This window comes from Ixodes scapularis, unplaced genomic scaffold (assembly GCF_016920785.2).
Source record: "Ixodes scapularis isolate PalLabHiFi unplaced genomic scaffold, ASM1692078v2 PGA_scaffold1__304_contigs__length_218370807, whole genome shotgun sequence".
NCBI lineage: Eukaryota > Metazoa > Arthropoda > Arachnida > Ixodida > Ixodidae > Ixodes > Ixodes scapularis.
The window spans coordinates 155,548,805-155,564,498 of NW_024609846.1; the positions used below are offsets into that span (position 1 = coordinate 155,548,805).

The following is a 15,694-nucleotide window of genomic DNA, read 5'->3' on the forward strand; positions in this document are numbered from 1 at the left end:
AAGATACCGACGTAAACCGCCAAAAAATAAAACGCGGTCAGTGGTCACATTTGGGGCATAAATGCAAATAAGCCTGAATTGATTTGACGTTAGCACAAAATCACACATAATGAAGCGTTCTTCAGTGTCCGTAGTAACGCATAACTGCGACAACGGTACCGACTTCTTCAGAAGCCGGAAGCACCCTGCCGTATGACCAACTGCATGCGTCACACAGATTTCGTAGTTAGGCATGAAAGGTCTGACTGCTTCCTCTACCTGTTCCGCCTCAGCCAATTTAGTTTCTTGCAACGCCAAGAAATCGGGTTGCTCTTTCGACAATAATCGCTGTATTTGGTACTGCTTTTTCCTAGTGCATAAACCACGAACAGCGTTGCAACTGTAATGGCTGATTGGGACTCACAAATTATGCGCTGTGCTTCGGTGCAGACACTAAAAACCTAAGCAGTCAGGGTCGAAGTTGTCTTGATGCAGCAATCTTGAACACCAGGGAACCAGGCAAAGAACGCCTTACTTGCTTTCCCTGCGCCGACGTTCCTCTTTAGGATCGTTGGGCGCGGGCTGGTAACGCCCCTTCTTCGTGCGTTCCATCCAGGGGTGTAGTTGGCGTGCTCCGTTTCCTGCTGCCGTATCGTCATCGAAGGCTCGCTTAGTTGACTCGCTGGTGTCGTCCATATCTGAAGGTCCGTTGGTGCTTGCGTCGTTCGATTCCTTGTCTGCTCCGGCATCAGAGGGTTTCACGTCGGCACCGCTGGGAGGTGCGCCTTCCGGTTGACCTCCGTTCTCTCTGCCTGCCTCCAAGGAGCTGTTTCCTTCACTCTTGCGTTCTTTGGCAGGGGTTGAAACTTCTGGCGCCAAGCCCTGGATAGTACGCTCCGCTTCCTCGGCATCCATGGCGTGGTCATTGGTCTCGGCCGTCCCGGCCCCGCTGGCCACCCTGGCGTACGACCTGACACACTCGGTGCCATAATGCCCGAAGCGAAAACACTCCGAGCACTTCGGCGCCCTGCATTCTCGTCGAATATGACCTGTGCGCTTACAGCGTAAGCACAAGGGCGCCCGACCAGGGATCACAACAAGTACGTTACCACCTTGGATCCGAAGCTGGTGTGGCATGGTATCGGCCGTGCCGCCTTCGTTCAGTGTCATCCGCGCACACCTGGTCGTTGATTCGATCCCTTGGAAGCCTTCAACATTCCACTTCTCCCGGCTCACTTCCAGGACCTTGCCATACGGCTCCAATTCCTTACGCACAACGTCGTCCGGCACATCATACGGGATCCAGTGGAGACGAAGCCGTAACTCCGTGATGCTGGGATCCACGACGAGGCACCGAAGACCCTTCACCTGCAGTTCTCTGGCGTCCACGAGTCGTCTCTTTGCTTCTGCCGTTCGGAGGGTAGCCATCCAAACATGATTCATTTGGTACGCACCGAGTGCTGCGATGTCGCCGAGTACGCCGCACCTGGCCATCTCTTGTCGAAAATCCTGGATACGGTAGGGGCGCCCTTTCAAATCGCAATGCAGAAGCACCGATGTTTCACTAGTAATTCCTGTAGGCATCTGTGGTAAAACAATCTTATAGTCATCGTTCGTCGATTCACCGGAGTGATTAGAACCGCGGCCAGCAAGGGCCGTTGCAGACGCTTCCACGGAGCTCATGTTTCGAACCCGCCAACTGAACAATGAGGAACTCGCCTTCCTCCTTTCATCTGAACTGCCGTTCCTCCTTTCTCTGGGCAACTTGTCCGCAAAAAGGAGAAACGGTCGCTGTTGCTACCTTTCTCCTCCAAAAAAAATTGGGTTGTGTGCAGACTTGTACCGTACGCATTACAAGTAATCAAATTACTTTTAATCGATTACTTTTGGGAGTAATTTTGTAGTCAGTTGATTACTTTTATTAGGCAGTAATCAGAAGAGTAATCTGATTACTTTTTAAAGTAATAAAATTACTTGTAACCTTTACAATTTATCCACGGGACCCCCCCCCCCCCCCCCCCCCGGCACACGCCTTTTTTTTTATGGAATAACAAAAAAAAATTGCTTCTTTTTTTTTTCGAACGGAAAAAAGAAAGATTTTTGCGGAGCTGTAGGAAACGAGGTCAATCTAGGGTTCCTATATGTTTCCGCCGCTCCGCTGTTTAGGGTGGCGACAACGTTTGTGATACCTATTGCTGACAAACCAGTGTTGCCTACCTCGTTACCATGGCAACCTGCGCTGTTTTCGTCCACCATTTTGCCACACTCGCCGGTCGTGCGCTCGGAGTACGCCGCTAATCCTCGTTAGGGCTAGGGAGCGCTCACCGCTCTCGTTCCGACGGCGAGGTTTCGGCGTTCAATGCCGGTCTGTTGCGTTCCATTTTGTCGCGGGAACTCGCGTTTCGATAATAGCAACGCACACTTCTTGCTCGCAACTTTAATGTATGAAACACCCGAATAAAGAGAGCGACAGCCACGACGACCGCCATCCCGCTGAGCCTCCCATTCCTCTTATGAACGGAAACGGAAGTGGCCTCACAGTGTTGCCGGTGTGTCGAGACTACAGAAACTCAACGTGGTTTACATTCAGCGAAATAAGAAGTGGGAAGAAATGGCGGTGGGAGAGGATCTGGGAAAGGGTAACAAGAAGTTGGCGCCACCCTAAGCGGAGCGGAAACATGTAGGCACCCTAGGTCAATCTCTTTTTATGTACAGTTTCTGTGGAATGTCCGTTTTTTTTTTTTTTTTTTTTGATCTGGGACTGGGAGTGGGAAGCCCCAGGAAAGCCGCAGTGCGTGCAAAGGCCATTCAGGGTGAAGTTTGAGGAAGCAGAATGTAGCTTTGTGAGCCCTTCGTTCAAACTAGCCCCCTCACACTCACACACAAAGAAATAAAAAAAAAAATCCTGCTTAGGGTACCTACTGGAAGCCCGTAGGAGAACCAGAACCGAAGAATGCCTAAAGCGGATACAAAAAATATAACAAAGGCAGTTGAAATATCTCCCCATTTCCCTTAGTGGTCTTGTGACAAGCAATGTTTCGAGTTGAGAAGTGGTCGGGGCTATCTCTTACGCTAATGGATACTACACATGATCCGTTTCAAATCCTGTGGCTACTGCTCTTTTGTATAATATGCGAGCTCATCCACATGTGAATAATAAAATGAGCGACGCAAACTTTGAGCGACAACCCTTGCTCAAGCTTAACAAGATCTAGAACCTCCTCCGCCTCCCCCCCCCCCCCCCCCGTCACACACACACACTGGCGAACGCCCAAATCATTAAACGTTTTCAAACGAATTCTATGCTTCTGTCCGCATTGTGAAGGTGCAACGACCACGAGGAGGGAGCCAGTTTTTCTTCTTCAATACTTGTGCAAATGTGAAATATAGGTTGGAAGTAGTTCATTGTTATGAGCGCTAAAGATGTGTCTTCACACAATAAAGTAATCGGAAAAGTAACGATTACTTCTTTAAGTAATGTCCAATTACTTTTGCCGTCGAGTAATCAAGTAATCTAATCGAATACTTTTTAGCCGAGAGTAATAGTAATTGTAATCGATTACTTTTTTTTAGTAACGTGTACAAGACTGGTTGTGTGTGTGTTTATACAGCCTAGAACTTGGTCTGCCTCACAGGGGCGACGAGTCTCCCAGCTGTAGATGAGAAATTTAGCCAGTGCGGTACAGCCGCTAGCCTGGGGTCTTTAACGTGCATCACGCAGTAGTGATACACGACCGCACGCCGGTACGATGCTCATCCAGATCGAAACGGGCAGGGGTGGGGCTCGAACCCAGGATCCCTGGATTCTGCAGCGCGAGCTTTCGCTCCACGTGCTCCGAGCTGGTGTGCGCTAGACCACTCGGCCACCGATCCCCCCCTTTCTCCTCCTTTTTTTCTTAGAGTGTGATACACAACCGCACGCCGCTATAGGATGCGGAAATAAAATGCTTCCATAAATACGTCACAGCGCGCGTTGCATTCTGGGATCCTTTAGGCTAGGCGCGGAGCGCGTTTGGATTTTGCTACGATAAGGTGCTTCGCTGCAAAATCCGCCGTCGCGATGCCCGCCGTGATGCAATGCCGCGATAAGGCGCTTCGAGTTTTGGAAAATGCCTATTGAACCCTGCAGCGTGAGCTTTCACTCCACCTGCTTCGAGCTGGTGTGCGCTAACTCACTCGGCCACCGATACTCCCCGATTTTCGCTCACATGCGCCACGCCGGTTAGAAATATCGATATCAATGGCGCACTTTTTGCGCGCTTTGTTTCGGTCTGAATGCTTTCGGTTTGAATGAGTTCTTTAAATTACAGAGTTTTTTTTTTTTAGAAAACAAGACAAAATTAGTTTTTCAATACAAAAATGGCAAAGGTACTTTTAACAATATCATATTTCTGCTTTGCTTGCCAAACAAACGCTCGTTTCTTGAGATTGATGGGAAACGATTTTCGGATGTTTTGATTTTCGTTCAATTTCACTAATTTTAGAGACGCTCAAAAATCGGTCTAGTGAGAGAGGTACACAAAAGAAGATGAAACCTCTTACAATTGTGATTTTTGCTTTGCGGGTTTATCAAAAGAACGAGAGTGAACCATCCCCCAAAAGACGAAGAATCGAAGTCAAATTCATCATCGCACCCACAGTCTGCAGGACAGGTAATTTACTGAGTTTTTTGCGATCCACGATATTCTACATTCGGAATAGCTTTCACAAAACGTCCGTGTTTCAGGACAAACGCCAATGAACAAGAATACCGTAGTCTCTTTGGGGTACGCCTGCACCGTAAGTAATTTAAAATTAAAATTTTGTAGCGAAGCAGATTGATAATTTTGCAGGGAGAAAGTCACTATGCTTTTTGTTATATCAGTTAGATCAATGAACATGAAAACATTATACAGTTGATCCGAATTTAGCAAATAACAAAATATATAGATAATTTTATTTGGAATTCTACGAGCCTCTCGCTTGAAAGCCTCTCATGGCCGCTAAAGAATCCATGGAACGCGATCCTGTGTTTAACGTTTCTTGTGCTTTCATGCCATACCTCTCAAATCGTGATTCCAGAAAAAATGCATTCGCAGTGTCAGAGAATATACTTCGTTCACCCTTAAGCTGAGACTGCAGCCAATGCCACAAGCACAAGAGCTCAAAGTCGCTGCTCTGAAGCGTTCTTCCGCAGAACGACCACTTGAGCTAGAAATGCAAATCTCACAGCCAGGAGCGTGGGCTTGCTCGCGTTTCTTGCTTTCACTGCAGTCTCAGCTCAAACAGAGTATACACTCTATCTCAGAAGCTCTGGAGGATCGGTGACCGAGATAGGCTAGCGCACACCAGCCCGGAGAACGTGAAGCGAACGCTCGCGCTGCAGAACCCAGGAATCCGGGGCTCAATGCCCACCTCTGCCCGCTTCGAGCTGGATGGGCATCGTACCGGCGTGAGGTCGTGTAACACTACTGCGTGATGCACGTTAAAGACCCCAGGCTAGTGGTTGCACTGCGCTGGCTAAATTTCTTATGTACAGCTGGGAGACAAGTCGCCCGTTGAGGCAGAGTAAGTTCTACATACACAGACCCCAGTATTTTTCTCAGAAGTTGCAAGCCGCAAAGGCAATGGCGCGGGGACGTTGCTTTCAGTACCGTTTCAGTACTCGCGAAAAGGAAGCACTGCTTCCTTTTCACGAGTACTCGTGCAGCAAATCAAATTAACAAGCGAATTAAAAAGCCACGTGCACGCGTCAGTGGTTTTGCCTCTGCTGGATGCAAATTGGCAACAAACTCAGTGGCGCCATTTATTGGGTAGACACAACAAGCTTGAGTAGCTAGACTACCGATTCATGCATATTTCCTTTTTTTTTTTTTACTCATAATTATTTTTAGGGGTGAATTAAATCTTACAGTGCAACAAGTGGCCGTTTCCAGAAGGTAGCGAGTAAATTTTATTTCGCAAATACTGCGAAAACCGTCGTCTAGTTCAGAACCGGAAGTGGTTGGGGGTTATTGGCACACTGAAGCCACCACGTTTCAGCTAACGCGAGAAGGAGCGAATAAGGAAACAGGCCCAATAAGTAGGGTACCGATGGAAACGCACCCTGCAAATAACACAAATAAAAAAAAATAAGACAAAAATAAAACTTCGGACAAATTGTCAGCGAATGTCCAAGTTGCTACGTTGGAGGCCGATGTTCACATAGTATGAGTGTGTGAGAAAACGTAATTATTAAAGGAACGGATACATAACGATCTCGTGATAAGGTCGTCTGATCGTGAAGTGGAAAGGGGAAGGGTAGGGTGAGCAGGCAAAATTTTACAGGCTACCCCCGTTGAGTGGACGAAACTAATCAGGAAATCAAGAATGTGCTTGCAGCGCGTGTGCTCACGCCTGGGGCGGGTTCATTCCTCGGACATGGCTGGTCTTGCCTCTTCGGGGAGTGAGTTTATGGCGCCGTTCCAAAGCTCAGCGACCCACTCGAAAGTCAAGGCGAGATGGGCGCACGAGGCAGGAATCCTACAGCGCGTGCAGATCGGATTAGCTAGGGCCGAAGTCGTCGGGTGCGGACGCGCATTGAAATCTCGCGAGCCAGACCGGAGTAATTGCCGTCTTTGTTTGAAGCCTGCAAATAGTACAGACCCGTTGCCACCTGCTGTAACGAGGAGGGACAGAGTCGGCATCGCGAGGGAGTAGGGCAGCGACAGTAAGCTTTCTGGCCGTCTTCTCCCATTTCATGACCTCTTCAATGTTGGGGGGGGAGGTCCGGGTGGTTTTCCACGAGGGGGAAGGGGGGAGGGGGGGGGGGGGACAGGTGAGTGCATAACACCTTCATGGAGCTTCGCCCTCTCGTTCCCCGGGACACCCTCGTCTCCGGGGGCTCACGAAAGTACGATGTTGACTCGCGGACGAGATTCAACAAAGATCCTTTCGATTTTCTTCGCCATTAAATTTCTGCTGTTGCCCCGGCCGCATTTTTTGTGGGCTTCAAGGGAATCGGTGAAGATACTGCCCCTAAATAAGCTACGCCTCAGAGTAACGACAGTTACCACTCTTGTGGCTGAAAATCATGGTGGCCAGTTATCTGAAGCTTTATCTGATCTCACAGAAAACGCTTTTCCGTCCTCCACAAATGTTCATACAGTCCGGGACAGAGCATAGCAATATTGCATGAGCTTCCCAACACCGAATCTAATGCTTAGGAAGTCACACTTTTGAATCATTACGATCGGTAATGCGTCTGCTCTTCACAAATACAAAGATGGCGGCGCTCACGACAGTATCGGGGGGCAGAGTGCCGATACTCTAGTAGCCTAGTTACACTAGCACTCTTAACTGTCATTAAGGCAACCATCCTTGACATCTCCCGACTGTCACTGAGCTCAACTAAGTTGTCTAGTGCTACACGATACAGAGGTCTAGCAAGCCCCAGTCGAGATCCGCGTCAAGGCACACAGTTGAAACTGAAAAAAAATCAAAACTGATTTTACATCATCTTTTTTTAAATAGCAATGCAAATGGATTATATGCACACTTTTCATTTCTTATAAACTCTTAATGCCAAATCAAATAAACTTGGTTTTTGTTTTAAAGCAAAGAAACGAGAATCAGAACTTTTCACAGGCATTCGATGAAGAGAGACACACCGAAAGTCTTAACGGCACCGACATTACAATGGCCACCCTCGCCGAGCTTTGGCTTTCGCGACATGCCATGATCGTTCTAGGGACAGCTGTGGCCCCGAATCAAACCTCTTCAGACAATATGCGCTGCTACGATACTTTCTAGATACTTTCCCAGTCTTCCGCAATAGTAAGTGCTTCGCTGGCGCTGGCCATGCGCGGTAATGCGGCGGACGACGCCATCTTTATCTTTTTTGGGGCGTCATACTCCGTTTCACCTACGGTGGAAGAAACATTTAGCTGATGACTCTTTGTTCGACGCGGCGGCCACATTATGTTCGGCGCAACGAGCGCTTCACTCGCATGGGCATAGATATGGTGCCCTAGTTTCGGGTCCCTCTCAAACTGACCACTCCGGTTGTTTCTCCTAGCTGTGGTCCTGCATTCCCTCGTTCACCACTTCTTGTTGTACCCATGGTGGAAGAAACACATTTAGGTGATGACTCTCTGTCCGACGCGGCGACCACATTATGTTTGGCGCACCGAGCGCTTTACTCGCATGGGTATAGAATATAGATGGTGCCCAAGTTTCGGGTCTCTCCCAAACCGACCACTCCGGTTATTTCTCCCAGTTGTGGTCCTGCATTCCCTCGTTCAACGCTTCTTGTTGTACCCATGATGAAAGAAACACATTTAGGTGATGACTCTGTCCGACGCGGCGACCACACTATGTTCGGCGCACCGAGCGCTTCATTCGCATGGGGATAGATGTTGCCCAAGTTTCGGGTCCCTCCCAAACCAACCACTCGGGTTATTTCTCCCAGTTGTGGTCCTGCATTCCCTCGTTCAACGCTTCTTGTTGTACCAATGACGGAAGAAACACATTTAGGTGATGACTCTCTGTCCGACGCGGCGGCCACATTATGTTCGGCGCATCGAGCACGCTTCACTCGCGGGGGTGGTTTGCTCATCGTGCGGCCGTGTCCGCGGCTGCGGCCAAGAGGTATTTTTATTTTTATAATGCAATTAAATGACCAGCTCCATGGGGACAAGAAGTACCTAGCGTCCCTGCCTAATGGCTGAGCAATCCGTGTCGATTCGAGTAAAAAGGTATAATTTCGCTCGCAGAAACTAACCGCAGAAGCTTTAAACTCAAGTCCAATTAACCGCCCCATCATACTTTAGGAGCGGCGGGTAACGTTACGGCCAAGGAAGGTAAATATGAGTCAAAATAAAGGAAAAATCACGCGAGATAGAAGCAGTGCAGTATAGTTATATACCTACGCCAGCGACGCCTAGAATCGCCTTTTTCTGTAGTCGAGAGGTAGGTGCGCCGAGACATGTCGTCGCGGCGTGAAACTTCCGGGGTCAAATCGCGCAAAAACTTTATTTTTTTTATATTTTGCGAGTGTGAGTTATTTTTAACTGCGATCCTTTTTACAAATCGTACAAACCATCCACTTGCACTACTGCGCCTTACACGATTTTGACAATTTGTTCCACCTGTTGAATCGATACACCGGAAGAAAAAGAAAACATCAAGCCAAGAAAACGCGCTAATACAATCGTTTCAAAATGTTCATTAAAAGAAAACGAAGATCACAGCATTTGTATGACTTTAACACAAACAGGGCCGAAAAAAGGCCTTTTCCCCCAGCAAATACATGCACTTTTATGTGTTTTCAAATATACAGCGCTCTTGCTACGACTCTTTTTGAATAACAGGAGGCGCCTAATTCGTACTTATACACAATAGAGTTGTGTCAATTAAAAAAAAAAAAAAACTCCGGAAAATAAGCACAATAATAAAAAACGCAAAAAAAAAAAAAAAGAAAGGTTCCGAGGTTTAAACCCGGAACTTTCACGCCGTGACGACAAGTACTGGCGGTCTTACCTCTCGACTAGAACAGAGGGACTTCTTTTTTTTCTTCAAAAATGTTTATTTACATGGGTATACACTCTAAAAAAGTTTGTGCCTGTACTTTCCCGCACAACACTCGGAGAGCCAATCACCGCAACTTACGAAGGCAGCTCAGCGAATGACAATGTCGAAACATGTGGTTATACCAAAAACGCAGTCCGAGTTGTGACATTAAGCAATGCAAAACGTCACGCTTGCATTGCTTAATCTCACAACTCAGACTGCGTTTTTTGATCAAAACATATGTTTCGGCATTTTCAGTCGCTGAGCTGCCTCCGTAAGTTGCGGTGATTGGCTCTCCGAGTGTTGTGCGGGAAAGTAAACGCACGGGCTTTTTTTAGAGTGTATACACGCGATCACTATACTTCGTTTCAGCTTCGGTCCAGACGCAGCCAAAGCTACAAGCACGAGCTCCGGGCTTTCAGCATCCCTGCCAAGCACGCGCGCTCGTGCAGTGCAAGCACTGTTCTGGGCCACATGCTCGCGCTTGTAGCATCGGCTGCGTCTGGACCGAAGCTGAAACGAAGTATATATAGAATTTACATTTTGCACAAAGCGTCAAAGAAACAAAAGAATTGAACGGTTATCAACCTATATACTAAGAGTGTACAAGAAATATTAGAAAGCTCGGAAATAGTTGGAAAACAAGGGATGTACAGCACACTTCAATTTTCCTCTACAGGGAGTTGGCAAACAGGGCCCTAAAGTGATAAAATCCTGGTCTTGTGACACAGACTCATGTGACGTCAGGTGAACGACTGATGTCTTCTATGGCTTGTTTCTATTCTTCATTATCTTCGCATGGTGGAAATGCAGCCTTATTTTGAAAATGCTTAAAATAGGTCGTATAATTTTTTTTTTATTTTATTCTTCGCATGGGTAAGCTTTTATTTTAATTTTTTCACAAAACAAACGTATCACGAGCCATTCTTTTGTGATAAATTACTGCATCAAAGCAAGCTAAACTGGTGTTTATATTCCTTAAGTGGACTGGAGTTATTTTGTTTTCGCTGTAGAAGACGCGAGCACTGCACTGGTTACGCTCCGCCCTTCAGCTAACAGTGTGGTGGGAGCTACGCGCTTGCCGGACCAATCAACAGCCTCCCTTTCATCACATGAACCGCTCTGGGCTCGTGAACGTGATCACGCGTTGAATGATAAATGTGTGACTAGTTCAACAAGCGCGTAGCGCCAACCGCTCTGCCAACTTAAGGCTGAACTCCATGGGACAAATATGCTGCAAAAAGTCGACGAATTTTGCCCGGCGGCTTTTGATCTGCGCGTGGAATGAGCACAGTGGCTGCTACGTCGCGCGCATAGCCCGCGTGCCGTCCGGCGACGTTCGTCAGCTATTCGTCGCATATTTCGCTCCATGGAGTTCAGCCTTTAGGGGTGAGCGCAGTATAGGGAGTATTCACTGGCGGAGCTGTGTGCGCGACTGCTGAGCGCGTGCTGATGTCGAACTTCCACATTTCTTTTGCAACGTGCATTGCACACCATCAAGATTGCCTGCCTTAACAGCCTATTAATGTGAGCTTGTTCTGGTCATGCGCTCTAAACAGCGCCCACTTGCATGGCGTCCAGTGAACATCTGGCCATGCCTTTGTTCGTGAGGGCAAGTGCGTGCACTTACAAGCTTGCAAAAGCTACGTTCCCGCGCACGTTGCACATGTTTGCACGTATCGGGAACCAGTGAGGCTCCACGCTTGCATTTGTCTATTGGCGACGTGCGCGGTCGAAAGCGTCGCTGTGGTCGGGCTTTCACGATTGGCCGAATGCTGGCCATGACGTCAGCAGGATTTCTCATCGACAGAAATAAGAGTAATCTAAGAACTTCATTTTGAACAGTGTTGGCAGTTTTGGCTTCAGGGCGCAATGATTTCAAGCTTTCCCCATGGTCATTAGAAACACCATTGAACTCGTGGCTCGCAAGGTAATGACGTCACGAGAAGGAATCATAGGAGGGCGCCACCAAAACATCTCGCCGCCATAGACGTTTTCGGTTACCTGTCGTTCTCAGTCACGTGGGTTCCGTATCTGGTATGCGGGACGAAAAACAGAATAAAAGATTACAACCTCAATTATGCGAGAAAATATAGATGAAGCAAAACAAGAATCTGTGACAATCGCGTGATTTTCGTAAACACCTTCCCGCCGCATGGAGAGATCAAAACCATGTTTTACCGCATACCAGAAGTGACGACATTCAAGATGGCTGCGCCCTTGTGGAAAAGGTATATAGGTGCAGAAATTATTTTAAGTGATCAGAGCCAGTATTTTAGTACACTTCCAATAGGTGGCAAAGGAAACTGAGGAGCGTGTTGGCTTAACGAACTGGCACTTTTATTCTCTCAGCGTCAGTTACAAATAAGTTACCGTGAAATTTCGCCGTTTGACGTGTTACCTGCGTTCCTTATAACATCTCGTGTAGCCTGAACACACGGTAGTCGCGTTGTTCGTCCGGTTATTATTGAGAAAGGAAAAACAAAATAGTATACAGAATAGCTGTAGTTATAAAATCTGCGACCGTTCTGATGTTTCGCTTACTTGAAAAGTCTTGAGTGTTGAGAAAGGTATTTCTGAATGCCAACCTGAAGATTAAATCTGTACCTTTATCTGCGGTATAAATACAATCAAGGTGTTTGTCATCTCCTTATTAGTGGTTTGTCCACCTGACTCAGAAATCACTATATTCAATACTTATATAATTTCCCTGACTGATGCCACCGGGACGTTATATTCCGAAGGTATTTAACAAATTACAAAACAAACGCGCTGCTGCCATCGATAGACCTAATTAAGGATCCAGATATGGGACGAAACAAAACAGAACTGTTTGCAGGAGTACGAACGTGATGAAAGTATTAATAATTGGTTTCGTGTTGTCTGTCTCTTATGTGGTCTTCTTTATTTTTTTCCTATTTAACAGGACGCAACATTCGCTTGACGAGATTGTTTTAGTTTTCCATTATATTTATAAAACATTAGATCAAGAGCGGATCTATACCCTATTATTAAACGTAGGACGAAGCGGGAAAAAGATCAGAAAGAGGCGGACGCCAACATTGACATATTCATGTCAATGTTTTACCGGTAACAGCGCTCAACGAAAACCTTCTCGTCCTCTTTCAGGCGGTTAACTCCTTGAGCCTGCTCAAATACCTATTTGGCTTCTACAGACGGAATGTCAGTAAGTTTCAACAGAAACAAAACATACGTTTTAATGCTTACTTTCCACTGCCCAAAGACAAACTTAAACATGTTCTCTATTCAAAAGTATCTACCATCGTTAGAGAGCAGGCAAAATCGAAGATTTTGCCTGCTCTCTAACGTTCAATACATTTTTAAAAAAGTCTAGCGGCATTCTATTGTTTATATTGTAAAGAGCGTATTTATATACAACTCACTTCGTCTAGTACACAATCTTCTATTCCGTTTTCACTTTTCCTTTTTACAATTATATGTTTTAATCCCTTTGGAGTCTAGTGCTGCGTTTCGAGAAATACAACGAAACTTTTACAGTCTCGTCAAAAACTTAGAACTCACAAAACAACACAACGAATCGCGCCTTCTCCTGAGCTGACAATATTTTTACCCATAACACCTACAGCACCCCCATGGCCCACAAAGTAGTGTAAACCTTCATTCAAAAGTTGGAACCCTCTTTTACGCGAAAAACGCTTATTAACAAAAAAAATAATTCGACTATTTTTAGAAAATGCTCGAAATTAAGGTGTTTTATTGTAGACATCCTTAATATATTGTGTAAGAACCTGTTTGTCACATTTTGTGCCACGTTGATTTCGAAGCAGGCTGTTATCATGCCAGCAAACATATTTTATCTGCCTTATAAAAAATTCCATGATGCACCTACTCTAATTATAAGACTGGAATGGGCAATAAAATCTCATCAAGTAACAATGAATCAGTTACCCTGACCCAAACTTGCAGCCTACGGCTGGGCGTTCGACCTCACCTTCGGCTTGGAGTGCTTCTTCAACCTCCTTTCGGACTACTTCCTCATCGCAGTCGTCAATAAGGTATCTCGCACTATAGATAGTGAAGCTTAAAACCGCAACCTTTTCTATCTTACAAGTCGCTTCATCGAATGGACATACACATTGGTTAGAAAACGTGTACATTATTTTTATTACTAATAATTTTATTTTTGCCTTGTTCAGGTTTTTTTTTTTATTTTTGATATATATAAAGTGTATTTACTTTACGGTGCGGAAAGGCACTGAAGTCAACACTTGAATATTTTTTGTCTTCAAACAACCTACATAGTACAAATGTCATGGACATTTTGTACTATATGTTGTAAATGCCTTAAACTTACTGCTGGCAAGACGTGGTAGATAATTATTTCCTTATATTAATGCCGTGCACTTCGGACTGTATTTTCTAGTTTGTACGCCATTGTGTATGTATTTCCAATGTATTTTGTTTTTGTTTTGGTGTTTTCAGTCTCTATGTAATTTGTAGTCTGTGTAAGTTTCTGTGTGCCAGTTCCAAGACCGTACGGCAACTGATCCTGGGCACCCAACACAATTGAATATCAATGCGAAAACATTAACTGTCTCATGGAGTGAACCGACGTCATCAGCTTTGAAACCATGCAAAACGGCACCTTAATGAAACCGCGTGCAAAGCTAGCCAATGGCACCAAGTTTCACTTCGGTCATATTGGCTGGCGCGCGTCGACGAGGCTCCCATTGGCCGCTGCGCGTCAGTTTGTGTGGTGTCATCCCTACTGTGCTATCACACTGCTGTGTTTTCACTGATCACCGCGTTCGCTCGCATCTTATCGGATGTACGGCGCGTGGCAACTCATATGGTGCACGGAATAAACCAAGGGTTCGTTATGCTGGGAACTACGTTGCTGTCTGTTCTTTCCTCGCGCCACAAGGCACACGACAATTTGAACGATCGCTCACCCGATGGCGCTGCGTGTCCGCGAGGCAGCCGCTCCACCATTTCACGGCCAAGCTCAGCGCGTTGTACGCCGCAGATTAAAGAAGGGAGTGGAGAGCTGCGTGCGTGCTTTCGGTATTCACAACTCATAAGAAGTGTTTAGGTGTACCTCGAGCCTTTTACTTTTATCATTGTTATTAGTAGTAGTAGCAGCAGTAGTAGTATTTCTGTCATCAATACACCGGCATTTCGGTGAATATACGAATAATGTTAAATATCTGGGCATATATTTTATAGTGGTTTTAAATAGAATGTTCATTTTGCATATATCTGCAATAAACTGAGAACAGCTATAGTTGCCTTTTAGTAATATAATACAATACAATATAATATAATAAAAAAAAATTTCTGCGTCTGTTCTAAGAATGATTGCCCATTCACTTGCCCATAGCGTCCTTCGCTCTACCATAACCAGTTTCGGCAATTCTGACTTATGGAAAACAAAAGTGGACTTCGTCCTGAAAGCTATACTTAAAAGAGTTTTGTATAAACTTAAAATATCTGACGGCGGCAATCTATTCGATTGTTGGCAACTACCTAATTTCCAAACCCTCTATTTTCATTTCGTGGTACAGTGATGTCTCGTTAATATGGACACGTCCGTTCCCGTAAAACATCGTCCATAATGTGAGTTGTCCATAATAACGGGACAAAAATGCATACATTTTCCCCAGTTTGTCCCCGAAATTGGTGTCAAATAGCAGATATCCATATTAACAGGGTCCATAATAACGAGACAGGACTGTATTGTAACACTTTGGAATTATCGCTTTATGATCCTAAGCCCATCCTCACGGGATCTTTGACATACATTTCGTACACCTCCAGTTCGCACTCGTTGTGGCGTAAGTGCGCGTGCGTTCTACGTACAACACATTTCTTTCTCACTGTCTGAGTTTCTCAGTCAAACATCGTTGGGTCAAGTTAAAAGGATGCTTACAGGTATTCCGTACTAGTAAGGAACTATTGTTTCTGTCTCTATGCTTTTTCTCTATACTGTAGACGGATTTTGCCTAGTCATGTTTATCATTCTTGGACGCCTGAAATCTGGAAAATTGTTTGGTACTCTGCTCTTTGTAGGACACGTTATTATTTATAGAAGACGCCTTTCGTGGTATTTTTATCTCATAAATAATGTTTAGCGATAGTTAATTTTGATTTTATATTGCTCTTATTTTTGTTTTGTTTTTGTTAGTTTAGGAATAGTATTCTGACG

General features: G+C 45.6%; 1 protein-coding gene across 1 annotated transcript in view; it reads right to left on the bottom strand.

Moving 5' to 3' along the window:
• Positions 1–418: 418 nt before the first annotated feature.
• LOC115309841 overlaps positions 419–15,694 on the bottom strand; it is a 113,977-nt gene continuing 98,701 nt past the window's right edge. The window contains exon 2 of the mRNA XM_042290387.1: positions 419–1,346. Within this exon, the coding sequence (XP_042146321.1) occupies positions 511–1,346 (836 nt within the window). The 3' untranslated portion in view covers positions 419–510. The remainder of the gene's footprint in view (positions 1,347–15,694) is intronic.